At 34.2% G+C, this 20,989-nt stretch overlaps 3 protein-coding genes across 3 annotated transcripts; all 3 read left to right on the top strand.

Moving 5' to 3' along the window:
* The first annotated feature begins 6,754 nt into the window (after positions 1–6,754).
* LOC123665538 (lipase 1-like) lies at positions 6,755–7,996 on the top strand. Its single transcript, XM_045599830.1, has one exon. It carries the CDS (start codon positions 6,755–6,757, stop codon positions 7,994–7,996), a length of 1,242 nt encoding a protein of 413 aa, XP_045455786.1.
* A 2,736-nt stretch (positions 7,997–10,732) lies between these two features.
* On the top strand, positions 10,733–11,971 carry LOC123665537 (lipase 1-like). The gene has a single exon (XM_045599829.1). The coding sequence runs from the start codon at positions 10,733–10,735 to the stop codon at positions 11,969–11,971; it is 1,239 nt and encodes a 412-aa protein (XP_045455785.1).
* Positions 11,972–18,897: 6,926 nt separating this feature from the next.
* LOC123665455 (lipase 1-like) lies at positions 18,898–20,786 on the top strand. The gene has a single exon (XM_045599760.1). It carries the CDS (start codon positions 18,901–18,903, stop codon positions 20,149–20,151), a length of 1,251 nt encoding a protein of 416 aa, XP_045455716.1. The 5' UTR covers positions 18,898–18,900; the 3' UTR covers positions 20,152–20,786.
* Positions 20,787–20,989: the final 203 nt, after the last annotated feature.

Genomic DNA, 20,989 nt, shown 5'->3' with positions numbered 1-20,989 from the left:
GGTCACATATAAATTTTATCGAGATCTGATAACTATTTTTTGAGTAATCTTTGATAACGCGTAGTTGCTTGACTATTTTTTCGTCGATCTGCGTTGTATTACTTGTCGATGTAGTTGAAGTCGGTTTTTTTTTCGTTTGCGAGCAAACACAATTATTTCAATGCCATTTACTTTGTTATGATTGTACTTTATACTTTTACATTTCTGTGCATATAACAAAGCTAGATATATTATTTACTACTTAAATAGACGTCTAGCTCAGTGCGAACTATCCTTTATGTACTGCAAGAGACTACGAACAGTTTTGTATGTCATCTCGGCCATACAAAGTTAGGTTGCAGTCTGTAAACGTCAGAAGACGGACAGCTCAATGTAGTGTGTTGTGAATTATTCTTTGAATTTACTAGAAAATCTGCAAAAGATTGCTGATGTTCTTGTATGTATTTTATATTTACTTTAAGCTCACTGGTCTTGCGATGTTCGCTATACATTTTTAGAATATTCTTTCTCTCTATCTCAGGGGAAATAACTGTATTTAATTACGGGATAAAATGTATTTATTATCCCATTTTGTATCATCGCTGCAGCGTATCGTTATCCACTGCTGGACATAGGCCTCGCAAACTTCGCGCCACACATCTCGGCTTACCGCAGTCCTCATCCAGCCACTACCGGCAATCTTGCGTAGATCCTCGCTCCAATGGGCCGGAGGGCGTCCCACACTAACTAAGGTAGGGCACAGCAGGAAATGTCCTGCTCAAAACATGGAGCAGCCCGACTGGAGTAGTACCTCGACCTTACAGAGGATCACAGCTAAATAATACTGTTTTCAAGCAGTGTTGTGTTCCGGATTTTGAGTAAGGTGATCTGCAATGCTTCTGGTGTTGCAGGTGTCTATAAGCTACGGTAATCGCTTACCATCAGGTGAGCCGTACGCTTGTTTGCCGACCTAGTTATATAAAGAAAAAACATTGCATTTGCCAACACGCGGTTTCCACTCCAGGACACGTCTCTTATGAACATAAATCATGTCAAGTGTAATCCAAAAACATTCGATAATTTTAGTGTGATGCAACCGGAATAAATAGATGGACAATAATTAAAAAAGTATGTATGTCAGCTTATGTTTCACAAGTTTTCACTTACCATATTTTTTCATACCACGAGTCTAATCTATCCGCCGACCAGCATTGGAGCAGCGTGGTGGATTAAGCTCTGATCCTTCTCCTACATGGGGAAATAAGCCAGTGCCCACTAGTGGGATATTACAGGCTGAAGCGAAAAGTCTTATGTAGTTTCTTGATAAGTGAACTTCTAAGTTAGATTTAGCCATAGTATCAATTACTATTATAGAGTTCCCACCATACATTTTTATTAAAATATTTTTATTATACAGAATTGACCTGTTACATTTTTAACTAAAGTATTTAACAAAAAAACTAGTGCTTCGGACCACATGACTGAAGTAATAATTACGAAACGTAACACTCTCGCTCTTTTTATCTTACCCAACTTATATACTCTCAAATTCCGTTGACGCCTCGCCTGATCACATTTTTCAAGTCAAGAATGCGTAAAAAAGTTTTACTTATAAAACATAAATATATAACATCAATAAAAAGTAACACCAATAAATCATACATACATTTATTAAATGATTTAATAGGCACTTACGAAATAATATGTTATTAAGTTTTTCACTATATCATTGTCTCGATAACCTACTTAAATAAAACTTGTACTTTTTAGAGTTATTAGGTGAAAGACATTAATTTATTGTAATTTATTCATTTCGTTTGCTAGACGAAGTTAAAATGAAAATAACTACATATGTAAGAAAGCGGTAAAACTAAATTGCGTTGCGTTTGAAAGGAAAAAAGTACAATAAAATAAAGATTAAATGAAATAAAAAAACCCGCCTGCGTGAAGAACAACTAATAAAAAATCAACTGAAAAGGCTGGAACAAGATAAAAGTTCACTAATTACACAGAGCCAGCGAAATAAATCGAAACAATATGAAACATTATGTACTGTACACTTCAAAATATTAATACAGTAGTCCTTCGAAGTTTTATGCAATATCCTACATAACATGCAGTCGGAGACATGCACAAAGAGAGAATAATTTGTCTTATCCTTCAATTTCATACCTCCGACTGCATATTACGTACGACGTCACATAAAATTCACTACAATGGCTTACTTATGAGATAGGGTCGGCAACGCGTTTGCGATGCTTCTGTGGTGGCAGACGTCTATAAACTATTGTAATCGCTTACCATAAGGTGAGCCGTACGCTTGTCTGCCGACCTAGTTAAATATTTAAAAAAAAAAATGAAATTCCGAACGAAAATATACGTTCGAGCCTAATTTTCGGACAATTGCAACAAATCGGACAATCCTTTTTCTGTTTATCCATTATTACTTAGACAAGGTTTGTGTAAAAAAAAAGTAAAAAGTATATATTCACAAAAAAACTATAACAGTAAAAAAGACGTCGAGTCCGCTAGTCATGATCATCAGTCATCAGCTCAGCCTAATACAGTCCACTGCTGGACATAGGCCTCCACGAGTTCGCACCAATAATGGAGTGAACTCATGTGTTGAGTCCGCTAGTGCCTGATTTAAATCAAAAATAAGTTTTTCAACAAAAATTTTCACTTTAGGGCCTTAATACTAACTAAAGCGTTTCTTAATATTTCTCATACAATGGAAAAATTTAATAGAATAGAAAAGAGACGCAAAAAATATCTTTAACCTATAAAGCGTGTCGTTGACCCCTATCGATCTGCCACATGTAGGTCAGAGGCGCATAGCCTGTCTTAATGAAGAGTCGGGACAGATATTTCCTCGCGTCTAATACAGTCTGGGTGTAATATATATGTACTTATTTATATATGTACTTGTGTATATACTAGCGACCCGCCCTGGCTTCGCACGGATGCAATGCTGATAATAAATATACTACAGAATGTCTTTATTTATAGTGTGAAGCTAGCTTATAGCATGGTTATTAACATAATAACAATAACAGTCAAATATGCGTCGTTAGATTACACGTTGTTACAGAATGCGTTGCAGAAATAATGGTTCACTGCTCGTTCCCCGTAGGTGATAGCGTGATAATATGTATTTTATATGTTGACCCGACTTCTTAATAATATTTGTGACAAATTTGAAGTAAATCCATGCAGTACTTTTTGAGTTTATCCCGGACATTCATACAGACAAACAGACAAACAGACAAAAATTCTAATAACTATATTTTTGGCTTTGGTGTCGATTATAGATTACACCCCAAGTATTCTTTTAAAAAAATATTCAATGTACAGTTTTGACTTTTCCAACATTTTATTATATGAATAGATTACGTTTTACGTGTATATTTATCAAAATGAAAATCTATGATCAAAATCAAAAATCACTGTCTATGTCTATCTATTGTCAAAAGGCTTCAATGGCACTTTCAAATCGTCATTTTACATAATTAAAACTATATTTGTTTTAATTTATAATTGTGTTTGCAAACGAAAAAAAACGACTTCAATTACATCGACAAGTAATTCAACGTTACCTACAATGAAAAATTTTCAAGTAAATATCTGTTATCAAAGATTACTTAAGAAGTAGTCATTAGATCTTAATCAAATTAAAATGAGACTACAAGACAAGTATGAACTCAGTTGACGAAAAAATTGTCAAGTAAATACGCATTATTAGATATAACTCGAAAAGTACTTGTCAGACCTCAATTTAAATAGTAATTGACACGCACCACGTTTTTATAAAAAATTTTTTATCAAAATCGGTCCACCCAGTGAAAAGTTCTTAGTTAACATACATTTATTAAATATACAATCGAATTGATAACCTCCTCCTTTTTTGAAAGTCGGTTATTAATAGTTAAGAGTAAAATTCACTCCACACAAAACTGTGCTATTTGATCCAGGAAAAAAGACGAGCGTGCTTTAGCCCACACGACTGAAGAAAACTTCTGCACAATAGGTCTGCATTGTATCTTAGATATACGAAACGTAATTGGCTAAGGGAGAAGGAGAGAAAGGAAATGTGTGCTCGCATCTTTCTTTCTTGCTCCGTTCGCCTCGTGCGATCACACTTTTCGTAACGCTCTCGTCACGCATTCACCAGCTTACTCTCCAAGTCAATCGTGTATAAAGTGGTTACAATTACAAATACACAATTGTTATTTTGATGCTCCGTGATATTTCAGTGACGTTGCAGACGCCACGGTCACTGGTAAATAATATTTCGTAATGTGAGAATCGAACGCGTTATCATAACCGCTAAAGTCAGTTCCAATGACCACTTTTCGCCGTATTTTATTTCGCCACTTTTAACGAAATTTCCGTTTAATTTTCTTTGACAAATGATACTAAGCGAACCGTATCGCTTTGTAATAAGGCCTATTATGTAACGAATATTTAAATAAACGTTATATTCCTTCAAAGGCAAGGAAAATTAAATTGTATTTTTATTTTACTACAGTTCTTTTTCGAAAATCAAGACGAAATACGTATTTTTTAACGACAATGGTCGATAGGATTTTAAAACAAAAAAATTTAAGCCTTAAAATTATTGCGATAAGGTCTATTGTTGAATAAAAGTGGGTTTTAAGGTAAAAATTTATTTCGCAGACGAAACAAGGTGTTAGAGCCTTAATGATGGCTTGTAAGGTATAGAAGTTCTTGTTAGCTTTGATATAAATAATGTTAATTTTTCCTTACGATTCTGTTTACTTTTATAAGGGCCCATTTTATGGTTTCACTCCACATTGAAGAGATTTACTTAATACTAAATATTATACCTACGCGGTTCCACTTCTGTATTATTGAATTGTAACCTTTACCTTTGATGTTTTCCAAGATTCGTTTATTGTTACTCTCCTATATGCAATATTTTTTGTTTTTAATTGTTAGTTTTATGCACACTTTTTTTATGTCACCAGGTCGGCAAACAAGCGTACGGCTCACCTGATGGTAAGCGATTACCGTAGCTTATAGACACCTGCAACACCAGAAGCATCGCAAGCGCGTGCCGACCTAATCCACAATCCCCCAGGAGCTCTGGTCACCTTACTCACCAACAGGAACACAATACTGCTTGAAAACAGAATTATTTTGCTGTGATCTTCTGTAAGGTCGAGGTTACCCCAGTCGGGCTGCTCCATATTTTGAGCAGGAAATTCCTGCTGTGCCCTACCTCAGTTAAAACAGCACATATTTTATATGTGCAACTTTGATATTTCTTTTAAATTTTCCCTGCACAACTTTTAGTGCCTCTGTCAAAAGATCGCTTAGTGATAAGGCCGCCTTATTGTGCACCTTACGCTAATTATATCGCATTAAGTCTTTTGTGTTGTTTAGCGTAGCGAGCAAAAATGTGAGTATCCTCAATTCAGTTGTCGTCTCCAGTAGACGTCGTGAAATGAGTAGTTAATCTACCCCTTTGAAGAATATTCTATCGCCCGAACATCCAATTGGTTCCACTGCAAGCAAAAGTAAAAAATTTCGGTAGGCTGTAGGCGCAGTTTGTAGTGACCCTTTTATATGTTACAGGAGGAAGTTTAATTGCAACCTCATCAGAAGGCAGTCAACACAAACCGCGTCAATTACCTTGTGCCAATATATTATAGAAGGGTAAAAATGGAATGCAGAATTAAGCAAATTCCACAAAAAGTTAGAAAATTTCAGAAAATGTAACATTTATTTAACAAGAGGGAACAAAACTTGTTGGATCAGATAATATCATAAACATTAATATAAGTATATTGAGGAAGTTGTTGATAAATCGCATAATCTGTACTTATGGAAATACAAAATATTGGACTTAATAATAAATAACCTTGTAAATAAGTATTATTCTTAACCATAACATCGCCGTTTGTGGATTTGATTCCCGCTCGGGATGGAAATTTTTTATTTGGACAAATGTTTGTTTTTGATCATGATATTATTTTCTCCTTGTGTTTCGGATAGCACGAAGAGTTTCTGTTCTGTTTGTGTATCATCATTTCATCATCATTATTTCAGCCTATCGCAGTCCACTGCTGGGCATAGGCCTCCACGAGTTCGCGCCGAAAATGGCGCACCGAAGACGCTGCTACCCGTTTTCGGCCTGTGCATTTTAAAGCCAGCAGTTGGATGGTTATCCCTCCATCGGTCGGCTTTTTAAGTTGCAAGGTGTTAGTGGAACTATGTTATCCCTTAGTCGCCTCTTACGACACCCACGGGAAGAGAGGGGGAGGCTACTGGCTGCTGTGCAAGCAACACAGCGAATGCTGTTGGTGCCTGCGGTCAAAGAAACCTGACAGCCATTGTTACTCTTAATAATTCTTAACTTTCTTAATATCCGCGGGCGACATGGGCTATATTATATTTTCAAAAAAAATTAGGGGAATTTTTATTCTGAAATTTTTGTTAAATACCCGTGCGAAGCCGAGCGAGATGTTAGTAATACATAGATAATTTATTTTAGTTATTGTGATGGTGAAGCATATGTCTCGATAGTCCGAAGACGAGAATCTCATGATATATCACTCTAATCCGACAATATATTACACTAATATTATAAACTCAATAATTTTTATCTAAAACACTGTTCAATTGCTCCTTAACTTTGTATTTTTACTATTTATATTTTTATTACTAAAAATTCATAAAGTAATTTGCCTTGGGAAATAACTACCATTTAATTATTCCTACTTTGTAAGCAGACTCGACTTCAGTTGTTATAATGTCGTCAAAGGTTTATATCACGTTCTGTGTGATCTTACTGTCTATAGCTGTTATTCTCAGTAATATTTTAAAACTGACAACAATTACTAAAGAATCGAAAAGATCGCTTGGGTATCATGAAGACACATTGCTAAATTTCACCGAATTAAGTGCACGCTATGGATATAGTTCAGAAGAACATACCGTAGTCACCGAGGATGGGTATGTCTTGACGATGTTCAGGATCAATGGAAGAAAGTGTACTAAGCTAAAAAGACCACCAGTTATTTTAATGCACGGTCTCCTGCAAAGTTCTGATGCTTGGCTCGACGCTGGACCCGATGCTGGATTGGCTTATCTAATATCAGATGCATGTTACGACTTGTGGGTTGGAAACCAACGCGGTAATTACTATTCCAGGCGACATTTGCGCTTGGATCCCGATAGAGATCCCGAATTTTGGGAATTCTCAAAAGACCAAATTGGACTTTATGATGTACCAGCTACGATTGATTATGTATTGAAAAACACAAATGAGAAAAAAATGAATTACATTGGATATTCTCAAGGGGGTGGTACGTACCTTATTATGTGCTCAGAGAGACCGGGCTATTGTGAGAAAGCAAACGTTTTTATTGGCTTAGCACCAGCAACAATTGGGATTCGCATGTCAATGGCGCTACAAGTAGTATTACACATGGCACGACTGTTCGAAGAGCTACTTACTGCAATTAATATTTACGAAGTTTCCCCAAAAGGTTCCTTAATGGAAGAATTTCTTGTGTTCTTTTGCCGTTACAGATTGCCTGCAAAATTCATTTGTGGCAATATTCTGGCACTATTGGATTCCTCTCATCCAGGATCTATAAAAGAGGAAACCATACGCAAGCTATACGCACATTTTCCTGTTGGTACTTCGGTTCGCACGATTGCGCATTACGGTCAGATATTATTGGCAGATCATTTCCAAAAGTACGATTATGGTAAAAGAGGCAATTTGAAAATTTATCAAGCAGTCAAACCCCCAATCTATAACTTCAGTGCTGTGACAGTTCCATTTGTGACGCTGTATGGTAGAAATGACAAAATGGTTTCTAAGGAAAGTATTCTGTGGTTAATCGAAAAATTACCGAACGTTCTGGAAGCTTTCGAGGTTTCAGACCCACTGTGGAATCACTTCGACGTAGCCTACAGTCAGTTTACAAAAAAAATGATCTTTCCGAAGATAATTGAATATTTAGAACGATTTAGTATAAGTTAGAAAGTAATTTATAAAATTACAGTGAAAGAAAATTATAAATAACGAATAATGATAATCTTTACAAAAAAAAATCGGGTTTATTCGAATACTTATATCTCGAGAACCGATGGACCGATTTTTGTGAATTTTGAAACCTCTGAAAATTTACGATAAAATAAAAATCAAATAAATAATCCTATAGAAAATATTTAAGGGTTTCTTAACTGTCAATCATTTAATGTTCATCCCGTCGATACGGTAAGCTCTCCCCTTAAATTGAAGAACGTATTTAAATAAAGATTTCGAATCGACAAGATAAATCCACAATAATAGGTCAATGGCTTATTATAGATTTTAATAATTGTGTTTGCTCACAAACTAAAAAAACCGACTTCAATTATATCGATAAGTAATACATCGTAAGTAGACGAAAATAATTAACAAATGCACTACGCCACTACGATTTTAGAAGATTCCCCTCAATTTTTCAGAGATGACATCATCAGATCCTGGTTTCCGTATCATAATACCACACTTAGGATATCTCCTTTCCAACAAAACGAGAATCAGCAAAATCGGTTCATAAACGAAAAAGTTATCCCCAAACATACATTAAAAAATATATATATAAATACGGTCGAATTAAGTAACCTCCTCCTTTAATATCAGTAAATAAAAAAGGATTAACATATATAATGGATGTCAAATATTTATGCGTGCGTTCAGAAATTTTATGTAAACAGGAAATTATATCAAGCTACGTAAATACAACAAACGACAAATGAACCAGACTCAATTAAAATAATCAATAATCTATACTAATATTATAAAACTGAAGAGGTTGTTAGTTTGTTTAAATGTACTAATCTCGGGAGCTGCTGGTCCGAACTCTAAAATTATTTTTGTTTTGGATAGTCCATTTACCCAGGAAGGCTATATATAGGCTAGACTAGTCAAAAAACGGCTATTTTTTTAACAATGCTGTGAAAATATCATTCATGATGATAAAAAACGTTATCTTCAATGTTTGAGCCCTTAATAATAATATTAAGGGGTGTATCGTCAAATTTTAAGCCCTTAATAATAATATTAAGGGGTGTATCGTCAAATTTTGAGCCCTTAATAATAATATTAAGGGGTGTATCGTCAAAGTTTGAGCCCTTAATAATAATATTAAGGGGTGTGTCGTCAAAGTTTGAGCCTTTAATAATAATATTAAGGGGTGTGTCGTCAAAGTTTGAGCCCTTAATAATAATATTAAGGAGTGTATCGTCAAAGTTTGAGCCCTTAATAATAATATTAAGGGGTGTATCGTCAAAGTTTGAGCCCTTAATAATAATATTAAGGGGTGTATCGTCAAAGTTTGAGCCCTTAATAATAATATTAAGGGGTGTATCGTCAAAGTTTGAGCCCTTAATAATAATATTAAGGGGTGTATCGTTAAGAGTATTGGTTTTAAACATTAGTCGCATATTTTAACTCAAAACTTTCTTTAGTAAATTGATGTAAAACAAGCCGTTTCCTTGTAATCGTGCCTTAAACATTGATTTATTTATTTTTTTCAATTTTGCGTTTCGTTTTTGTTTTTGTGATAGAGTATCAATATTCTTATAAAAAAAATCTTTTTAGATATTTTTAATTAAATTCATTCCTTTCAAAGTTATTCAACGTAGAAGCTAAATTCAATAGTAATTTATCGTTTTTTTTTCGCGTTATATATATATATATATATATATATATATATATAAAATTCTCATGTCGCGGTGTTTGTAGTTAAACACCTCCGAAACGGCTTGACTCATGAAGTTTTGTGTGCATATCGGGTAGGTCTGAGAATCAAACAACATCCATTTTTCATCCCCCTAAATGTTAAGGGTAGTCCACCCCTAAATATATTGTTTTTAATTTTTAGATAAATTGTTTATTTTTTATTTTATTATGATTTAGCGTTGAAAAATACATACAACCCTATATATTCACCCTTCTACCACCAACCCCTATTTTTAAATAGCGTGTAGCGGCAAGACAACGTTTGCCGTGTCAGCTAGTATATATATATATACATACATACATATACGGTCGAATTGAGAAAACACATCTTTTTTTGAAGTCGGTTAAAAACCTGTCGGAATAGATATTATCGCAAACATTAATATGTAATGTACATTGAGGAAATTGTTGAATTCCGTAATCCGTACTTATAGAAATACAAAAATATTGGACTTAATAATAAATAGCCTCAAGTACATTAGTTTTATTCTTAACGATAACAACGCCGTTTGCGGATTTGATTCCCGCTCGGGATGGAAATTTGTATTTGGAGAAATATTTGTTTTTGATTATTATTTCTCCTTGTGGGTCGTGTTTCGAAGAGCACGGAGAGGTGTCCTGTCTGCTTGCTGTCATAGACAACTAACAACCATTGTTAATCTTAATATGGAATGTGTCATATAATACTGTATGCTGTATATTAATAGATATAATTAATAGATATTTTATTTTAGTTACTGTTATGCTTCAGCCTTTTTTCAATAGTTCAAGAATCTCAACAGTTAACACTTTAATCTGACAATACATAATTCAAAGATTATTATAAACATAATTTTTTTTTATCTATAATACTGTTGTTGCTCTTTAGCCTTGCATTTTTTGCTATTTATATTTTAATTGTTAAAAATATATTAATTATTCTACCTTGGAAAATACTTCTATTTATTTGTTCCTACTTTGTAATCAGCCGAGGCTTCAGTTGGTATAATGTCCTCAAAAGCTTACATCGCCTTCTACGTGCTCTCACTATCTATAGGCGTTATTCTCAGCAATATTTTAAAATTGAAAATTAGTAAGGAATGGAAAAGATCGCTTGGATATCATGAAGACACATTGTTAAATTTCACCGAAATAAGTGCACGCTATGGATATAGGTCGGAGGAACATACCGTAGTCACCGAGGATGGGTACGTCTTGACGATGTTCAGGATCAATGGAAGAAAGTGTACGAAGTTAAAAAGACCGCCGGTTCTTTTAATGCACGGTCTCCTCCAATGCTCTGACGGTTTTCTCGACGCTGGACCCGATGCTGGATTGGCGTATCTAATATCAGATGCATGTTACGACTTGTGGGTTGGAAACCAACGCGGTAATTTCTATTCTAGGCGACATTTGCGATTGGATCCCGATAGAGATCCCGAATTTTGGAATTTCTCAATAGACCAAATTGGAGTTTATGATATACCAGCTACGATTGATTATGTATTGAAATACACGCGGGAAGCGAAGTTGAATTTCATCGGATATTCACAAGGGGGTACTACGTACCTTATTATGTGCTCAGAGAGACCGGGCTATTGTGACAAAGCAAACGTTTTTATTGGCTTAGCACCAGCAACACTTGGGTCTCGCATTTCATTGGCGCTACAAGTGGCATTTAATGTAGCCCGACTGTTCGAAGAGCTACTTAATGCAATCAATATTTACGAAGTTTCCCCAAAAGGTTCCTTAGTGGAAGAATTTCTTGTGTTCTTTTGCCGTTACAGATTGCCTGCAAAATTTATTTGTGGCAATATTCTGGCAATTTTAGATTCTCCTCATCCAGGGTCTATAAAAGAAGAAACAATACGGAAGCTATACGCACATTTTCCTGCTGGTGCTTCCCTTCGCACGCTTGCGCATTACGGTCAAATATTAGTGACAGATAATTTCCAGAAGTATGATTATGGTAAAAGAGGCAATTTAAAAGTTTATCAAGCGGTACAACCACCAATCTATAACCTCAGTGCTGTGACAGTTCCATTTGTGGGGTTTTATAGTAAGAATGACGGCATGGTTCCCAAGGAAAGTGTTCTGTGGTTAATTGAACAATTACCGAACGTTCTGGAAGCTTTCGAAGTTCCAGATCCACTGTGGAATCACCTCGACATAGTTTACAGTCAGTTCACAAAAAAAATGATCTTTCCGAAGATAATTGAATATTTAGAAAAGTTTAGTATAAGTTAGAAAAGAATTAATTTGTAAAATTATAATAGAACTAAATTATGATAATAACTAATAGTGGCAATAAACATTTAAAGATGACGACCAGAGTGTTTGCGCAGGCGCCCGATGTATGAGTATGATATTTGTATTTATTGTTTTAAAGTGTCATTGCACCTCTCCGTGGAGGCTGCGCGTTACTCTAATTAAATAAAAAATTCGGGAAGCACTTACTCTATATACTATATTTTTATAACGATGTATTAATATGAAATACACACTATTATGTAGAATACACATCAAAATATAAATTGTCTTTTATTTAAAACTATTATAGTAAAATAATTTAATGTCCGCACATGACAAACATTTGTATTGGCCATACAGGTGTTTGCCGTGGTCTGGGTGTTTGTGCAGTCCTTGTGAGTCTCCCCACCGTGTCTCGGAGAGCACGTCAAGCCGTCGGTCCCGGTTGTTATCATGTACATCTGATAGCGATCGTTACTCATAGTAGGGAATATATCCGCCAACCCGCATTAAAAAGAGGCCTATGTCCAGCAGTGGGATATTACAGGCTGAAGCAGGAATCGATAAAAAAAAAACGATTGAGCTTTAAAACACACGACTGAATTAAAACTTCTGTACTTGCCCCAACAGTGATATGTGAAACGTAACTCTCTCTCTTTCTATTTTCACTAACTTATATCTCTTTCTCAACTTCCGTTCGCCTCGCCCGATCCCACTTTTCATAACTAAGTTTTACTTCAAAATATCCAGAATAACGTCAACATTTTGAATGAATGGATAATAGCGGAATAACGGGAGAGCCACTTGACGAAATAAGCTTATTTTTTTAACCGACTTCCAAAAAAGGAGGAGGTTCTCAATTCGACTGTATATTTTTTTTTTATGTATGTTACATCAGAACTTTTGACTGGGTGGAGCGATTTCGACAAATTTTCTTTTAATCGAAAGGTGGTATGTGCCAATTGGTCCCATTTAAATTTATTTCAGATCTAACAACTACTTTTCGAGCTATATCAAATAATGCGTTTTTACTTGACGCTTTTTGCGTCGACCTACGTTGTATTATATCGCATAACTTTCTACTGGATATACCGATTTTGATAATTCTTTTTTTGTTGGAAAGGAAATATTCCTAGTTTAGTACCATGATAAGGAAACCAGGATCTGATGATGGGATCTCAGAGAAATTGATGGAAATTCTTGAAAATCCGCAATAACTTTTTACTTGGTGTACCGATTTTGATAATTCTTTTTTTTGTTGGAAAGAAGATAGCCTTAATTTAATAACATGATAAGGAAACCAGTATCTGATGATGGGATCCCAGAGAAATCGAGGGAACTTCTTGAAAATCCGCAAAAAGTTTTTACTGGGTGTACCGATTTTAATAATTTTTAATTTAATCGAAAGCTGATGTATGTCATGTAGTCACATATAAATTTTATTGAGATCTGATAACTAATTTTTGAGTAATCTTTGATAACGCGCAGTTACTTGACTATTTTTTCGTCGATCTAAGTTTTATTTCTCGTCGATGTAATTGAAGTCGGTTTTTTTTTTCGTTTGCGAGCAAACACAATTATTATTATGTCAGAAAAGCTTAACTAAAAACCCTTTTGAATACGGAGGCTGGAAAATTCTTCAATTTTTTACAATGAATATTTTAACGTTTCTATCGTCATACTAAAGAATCAGAGCCACCTGTGATTATCTGCAAGAATCAAATCAAGTAATCGAAATAATTATCGTGGTATTGTCGATATTTAATAATAATAAATAAATATTTACAACATACACACACGGTCATCTGTTCCTAAAGTAAGCAAATTAATGCTTGTGTTATAGGTAACATCCGACTGGTATAGCTACATTTTTTTTTCGATAAACATACATATAAATAATACATATATAAACAAATATACGACACCCAGACTCAGGGTGGGAATCGAACCCACAACACCCGGAGCAGAAAGCAGGGTCACTACAAACTGTGCCATCGGGCTAGTCATTAGTTACTAAACAAACTACAAGAAGACGTAATAATTTGTTTACTCGCAAACAAAAAAAAACCGACTTCAATAACATCGATAAGTAATACAACGTAAGTAGACGAAAAACATTAACAAACGCACTAGTCTTCACTACAATTTTCGAGGGTTCCCCTCGATTTCTCTGGGATCCCATCATCAGATCCTAGTTTCCTTTCTGTGGTAGCACCCTTGGGATATCTCCTTCCCAACAAGAAAAAGATTATCAAAACGGTTCATAAACGACGAAGTTATCCCCGAACATACATTAAATATATTGTATATACGGTCGAATTGAATAACCTCCTTTTTTGGAGTCGGTTGAAAATCGTAGCTATCCTCAGCATTTTTTTACATATACCACGAACTTTAAGTTCATAAGTCACTTGTTTTAGAAACAGACGATCGACGAACTTGAAAGAAAGTGAACAAAAGGTTATGGAATTAGGCAGTTGGAGTTGATAAGCTTAAGTTAGTTTTAACCCTTCTATTTCGTATACAGTATAAGTATTTTTACTTATTGAAATATGTATTAATGTATTTAATGTTGTTATTATTTTTAAGTGTTCAAGTACCGTTATCCTATTAAATAGTTTTTATATACTTGCTCAATTTTGACAGTTATTTTCAATTTTTTTTTTTTATCTAGATTTAGAAACTTAATCAATAGTAAAACAGTGAAATAATGTAACAGACAACTTAAATATAAGAATGAAACGAATGATGTTGAACTTATTTACTTGTTACGTACAGATATATACAAATGCTGCAACTTGCTACTGTACCAGTTTTGATGATGTTTTTGTTAAAATTTGATCGAGAACTGACAAGAAGTTTATTGAGTTAAGATTAATAATATGTATTGTAATATACATTTACGTTACGACATTTTTACGTCCCGAGGTGAACTTTGGGGACACCGGGATACAGAAGTCAAGTTACGTTACACATTCAAGTCAAGAAGAGGCGAACAGAGAAGTAGCAGAGTAGAACGATAAACTTTCTAAAGATTACTCAGAATAATAGTACTTGCAAAGATTCATCATCATCATCATCATTTTTTTTCATAAGATTCATAAAGTAAATATATTTTTAAATCACAATAGCAGCAAAAAAGCACATGGTTCTAAATTAACATGGTTATTTTTATTACTAGAATTATTTAAAGCAGGATATTTACCATATTTTAAAATAATAAATAAAAGAAAATAAAAACATAAGAAAATGTTACTCGACTTTTAGTATGTTCTTGGAGGGATGTGAGGAATAGGGTAACTGAGGTAGGGCACAGCAGGAATTTCCTGCTCAAAATATGGAGCAGCCCGACTGGGGTAGTACCTCGACCTTACAGAAGACCACAGCTAAATAATACTGTTTTCAAGCAGTATTATGTTCCTGTTGGTGATTAAGGTGACTAGAGCTCCTGGGGATTGGGTATAAGGTCGGCACCGCGCTTGCGATGCTTCTGGTGTTGCAGACGTCTATAAGCTACGGTAATCACTTACCACCAGGTGAGCCGTACGCTTGTTTGCCGAACTAGTGACATAAAAAAAAGAGTGTAACGTTCCCCATTCACCATTAAAAAGGGAGTCTCCGACCAGACAGACGATTGTTGTCGAGTTCTTGTATATATTTTTAATCTTCGGATAACTTTAATATCGTGATATAGGATACGTCAGTTCTTAGTTCGGATGTTGCGAGATAGATGTCGCTACATGTTTATTTATAAACTGTATCACTTGACATACCGTAAATTATTTATTAGTTAAATTTATACTTAGAGAAGATGTCAACAGTGGCAGAGTGGCGCCTACCTTCTATATTTTTAAATATCCCGTTTTAAGTAATTTAAGTGTATGGTTCGCCTGATGGCAAGATTGCATTAATAGCAATTAGATGCCTGTACCGCCAGGAGATCGCAAGCATGTTGTCAACCCTACCCTCGCTGTCAACACAGCTCATCTCCAGGAAGTTTGGCCACTTTAGCTGCCATAGGAACACATCTCACTACTAGACAGATGTGATGGCTATTACATGCGAATTTTTAACCTTTTAATGCTTGAAGAACAACATTACATCGTTTTATCGATATAAATAATCTTACATTAATATAGATGTATGTGTGTATGTATATTTGCATGTATGTGTGTATGTAGTTAAGTATATATATCACTAATGTTGAATGTAAATATTACAGAATAAGTTTATAGCCCTATTGTTATTATTATTAACCGTTCGTTGCTTTGACACTCTTGCACTACTGTCTCCCGCGGTAACATCTTTTTCTCACCACCATGGATAGACTGGTAGAGATCTCGTATATAAGATCTCGTGTATAAGTTCGCCCTTGCCAACATTTATTATAAACATGATGTGTAATTATGATTTTAAAGTGCCATAAAGAATATATATAGATTTCAATTCTACGGTTATTGCTGTTATGACTAATTTGTTAATATAGAGGTGTTGTCTATATTCTTAAACTTTGTAAATTACATTATTTATAGATTATTTCCTTCCAAAACCAGGTAAGAGACTAGTAGAAATAATTGTGTTTGCTCGCAAACGAAAAAAAAACCGACTTCAATTACATCGCAGAGTAATATAACGTAGATCGACGAAAAAATAGTAATACTTTGTTCGTATTCCATATAACGCGACATTATAAAATTGTAGAATTATATAATGTTCTACTGTTATTTCTAACATTTTATTAGCGATTGTAGGCAGAAATTTCATAAAAGGCCCGTCGTTGATTCGCGCGAAGCGCTGACATCGCTTATTACGGCGGGTTTTTTAGTTGAAGCGGATTTATATTGAATTACGGCTTATGTCTTTTTTATTAAAAATATGTAATGTTCATGTTTTCACACAGCTCCGATGCACGACTGGAGTTTACCCCTTCAGATCAACTGTCTAAATAGGCACAAAAAGGCTTACTAGTCTAAGAAATATATTATTACTATATCAAATTGTAAATAAATGAATCAATAACGCCATCTATCGGAACCTAATTGCGTTATTAGAAAACGTCTGAACGCCATCTCTAACAAGGTCATTCGTTCAGTAGATTTTACTGTTCAATTTTTTCATTCCGGGGCCTTAAATGAAAATCGATTCTTAAAAAGAAAACTCCAAAAACAGTCAAGTAAATACGCCATATCAGATATAGCTCAAAAAGTTCGAGTCAAATCTCAATTATATTTAAATGGGACCACATGAGAAGCACCACCTATCGATTAAAAAAAGAATCATCGATATCGGTCCACCCAGTAAAATAGTAATGAGATTAATGTAACGTTGGTCGACGTAAAATAGCCAAGTAAATACCCAGTATTAGCGAAAACTCAAAAATTAAAAGCTCAAATATATTTATAACGAATAAACTGCTACTCTCTACTCTAGTGGAATATTGTAATTTGATCGATAGTGAACGAAGTAATTTCATTAAATTTTGATAGATGGCGTTGTGGCAAAGTATTGAACATGACCACAGTCGTCTTAACATCGTCATGTAAATACGTGTCATCAAAGATTACTCAAAAATTGCTCATTATATCTCAATCATATTTAAAACGGACGACATGACAAGTATTAGCTTTTGATTTATACAAAAAAGATCAAAATCAGTGTACCCAGTAAAAAGATATAACGTATAATACAACGTAGGGTGACGAAAAAACCGTCAAGTAAATACGCAATATTAGATATAACTCACAAATTACTAATCAAATCTCAATTAAATTTGAATGGGACCACGTGACAAATAGTAGCTTTTAATTTATATAAGAAACGTCAAAATCGGTGCACCCAGTAAAAAGTTATGAGGTATAATACAACGCAAGGTGACGAAAATAATGTCAAGTAAATACGCGTTATCAAAGATTAATCAAAAAGTAGTTATCAGATCTCAATAAAATTTATATGTGACCACATGATAAACATCAGCTTGCGATTAAATTAAAAATTATCAAAATCGATGCACCCAGTAAAAAGTTATTGCGGATTTTCAAGAGTTTCCCTCGATTTCTCTGGGATCCCATCATCAGATCCTGGTTCCTTATCATGGTACCAAACTAGGGATATCCCCTTACCCAACAATAAAAGAATTATCAAAATCGGTACACCCAGTAGAAAGTTATGCGGTATAATACAACGTAGGTCGACGAAAAAAGCGTCAAGTAAAAACGCATTATTAGATATAATTCGAAAAGTAGTTGTTAGATCTCAAATAAATTTAAATGGAACCAATCGGCACACACCACCTTTCGATTAAAACAAAATTTGTCGAAATTGGTCTACCTGGTCAAAAGTTCTGATGTAACATACATAAAAAAAAAAAAAATACAGTCGAATTGAGAACCTCCTCCTTTTTTGGAAGTCGGTTAAAAAATAAACTTCATGTTACTTACATCAAAATCATTAACGTTGTAAAAAATTCTGAAAAACCAGACACATGTTATTAATCAATTAACTACTTAAAGGATAAAAAATATTTAATTACATTCTGTGCGCAAATTCATCCACGTGAATCAAACTCGTTTGTTTCTACTATTTACATTGTTCTATCTTCGACCTTCGTCATGGAAAACTGATAAAATATGTATCAATTTCAATTAAACCAGACTCTTTCCATACTAAAAAAAAAAAAAAATAATAAAATTTAAAATAACTCATTGTAAAATGAAATTTTAAATTTAAAAAAAGTAATTAAAACTGCTTTACGAATAAAAACCGTAAAAAAACATTGTATATCTAGTTTTTTAACCTTGAACGTTACTCCATTTTTATAATTAAAGTAAAAAATATATTAAAAATGACTCCGTTACAATAAACGACGTTAAATATCGTCAAATTCAATATTTCCTACTTCATAACAAGTCGTGGTCTCAGTTGGAAACATGGCGTCAAAAGGAAATGTCATGTTCAATGTCCTTTTTATGTGCGTGGCGATTATTCTCGGCAATGTATTAAGATTACGACTCACCCCAATAAGTAATGAATTTAAAAGATCGCTCGGATATCCTGAAGATTCTTTGTTAAATTTTACTGAATTAAGCGAGCATTATGGATATAGTTCAGAAGAACATACCGTAGTCACCGAGGATGGGTATGTCTTGACGATGTTCAGGATCAATGGAAGAAAGTGTACGAAGTTAAAAAGACCACCAGTTATTTTAATGCACGGTCTCCTGCAAAGTTCTGACGCTTGGCTCGACGCTGGACCCGATGCTGGATTGGCTTATCTAATATCAGATGCATGTTACGACCTGTGGGTTGGAAACCAACGCGGTAATTACTATTCAAGGCGACATGTGCACTTGGATCCCGACAGAGATCGCGAATTTTGGAAATTCTCCATAGACGAAATTGGACTTTATGATATACCAGCTATGATTGATTATGTATTGAAATACACGCGGGAAGCGAAGGTGAATTACATCGGATATTCACAAGGGGCTGGTACGTACCTAATCATGTGCTCAGAGAGACCGGGCTATTGTGATAAAGCGAATGTTCTTATTAGCTTAGCGCCTGCAGCAAGGCAGACGTACACAAAATCTTTGCCGTATAGACTTTTAACTGAAGTGATAAGTCAAATAGAAGGTGCTCTGGGCACCACGGGCATTTATGAAATTTTCGCAAAAGGCTCTTTGAGTCAAGAATTCCTTGCTTTTCTGTGTAAATTCAGTGAAATATCCGAAGTTATTTGTGGCACTGGGGAATCACTTTTCGATTCCTTTCATCCTGATTCTATTACAAACGAAACGTTGAGGATTATGTTTGGACACTTCCCGGCTGGAACATCCGTACATAACATGGCTAGATACGGACAAAGTATGAAAACGAAACGCTTTCAAAAATTCGACTACGGTAAGGAAGAAAATATGAAAATTTACGGAGAAGAACTACCTCCCAGTTACAATTTAAGTGCTGTCACAGTTCCGTTTGTGGCGTTATATGGTAATAATGATTATTTGGTTGACCCTAAGGACATAAAATGGCTAATTAATAGATTACCAAATGTATTAGAAGCGATGAAAGTTTCAGACCCTCTGTGGAATCATTTAGACGTTACGTACAGCCATTACACGAAAGAATTGATCTTTCCAAAGATCAATGAATATTTATTGAAGTACAGTGAATTTTAAAGTACATACTTTTATTTTAATAATGTGTTAGTTTGTGTGTGTTTGTGTGCGTGTGTGTGTTAAACGAGACTCTAATTAACGTTTGAAGTACTTTTAGTAATAAAATGTAACGGATGTTACATGTGTTGATTTTAATTACATCTAGTCTATGTTATGGTACGTAAATTAATTTATGATTATGGGTTTTAACATAACCATGTTCTTAAGTTTTATGTGAAAAATAAAAGTTATGAAAAATCGATATATTCGACTTAAAGGAAGCTATTGATAAAGAATCAATATTTGGTGTTTGATAGTTTTCAGGTCATTTATTCATCTTCATAAAACTTTGTGTATTCAATCATATAAATCGAGGTTTTATTTAAAATTGCAAGAAAAGTCTTACCGACTTATCTCAGTTAGATTTTGTTGCGCAAATATTTATTTTTAATAATGGAACTCTGTGGTTCTAATGATATAAAATTGATGTTTGTTCTGTAATCTTTAACACTTATTTATTACTGATTGTGATTTTTTTTTGCATTATGTATTATTTATTGACGACTATTATTAGTTGGCTTTAATGATTTGATGAATTTGTATTTATAAATTTTACATATTTCAAATTATAAATTAAAATACATTACATTTTGAAATACGTGTTTGAAATGATGTGGTCATTTTATAATAAATAAAAAGTCTACCTTTTACATATAATTATACTATGTTAACTGATATCTATTACATAAATTATTACATCATTTCAATCAATCATTTCAGCCTATTGCAGTCCTACTGAACATATGCCTCCACAAGTTCGCGCCAAAAATGGCATAAACTCATGTGCGTTGCCCATAGG

The sequence above is a fragment of the Melitaea cinxia genome, chromosome 24 (genome assembly GCF_905220565.1).
Source record: "Melitaea cinxia chromosome 24, ilMelCinx1.1, whole genome shotgun sequence".
In the NCBI taxonomy this organism is placed as follows: domain Eukaryota; kingdom Metazoa; phylum Arthropoda; class Insecta; order Lepidoptera; family Nymphalidae; genus Melitaea; species Melitaea cinxia.
Note: the sequence above shows the minus strand (reverse complement) of the source record. Positions and strands in the feature narration are given on the sequence as shown.

Bases quoted from the DNA above. Each gene is read 5' to 3' on its own strand.
- LOC123665537 (XM_045599829.1), top strand. From the start codon at position 10,733: ATGTCCTCAAAAGCTTACATCGCCTTCTACGTGCTCTCACTATCTATA.
- LOC123665455 (XM_045599760.1), top strand. From the start codon at position 18,901: ATGGCGTCAAAAGGAAATGTCATGTTCAATGTCCTTTTTATGTGCGTG.
- LOC123665538 (XM_045599830.1), top strand. From the start codon at position 6,755: ATGTCGTCAAAGGTTTATATCACGTTCTGTGTGATCTTACTGTCTATA.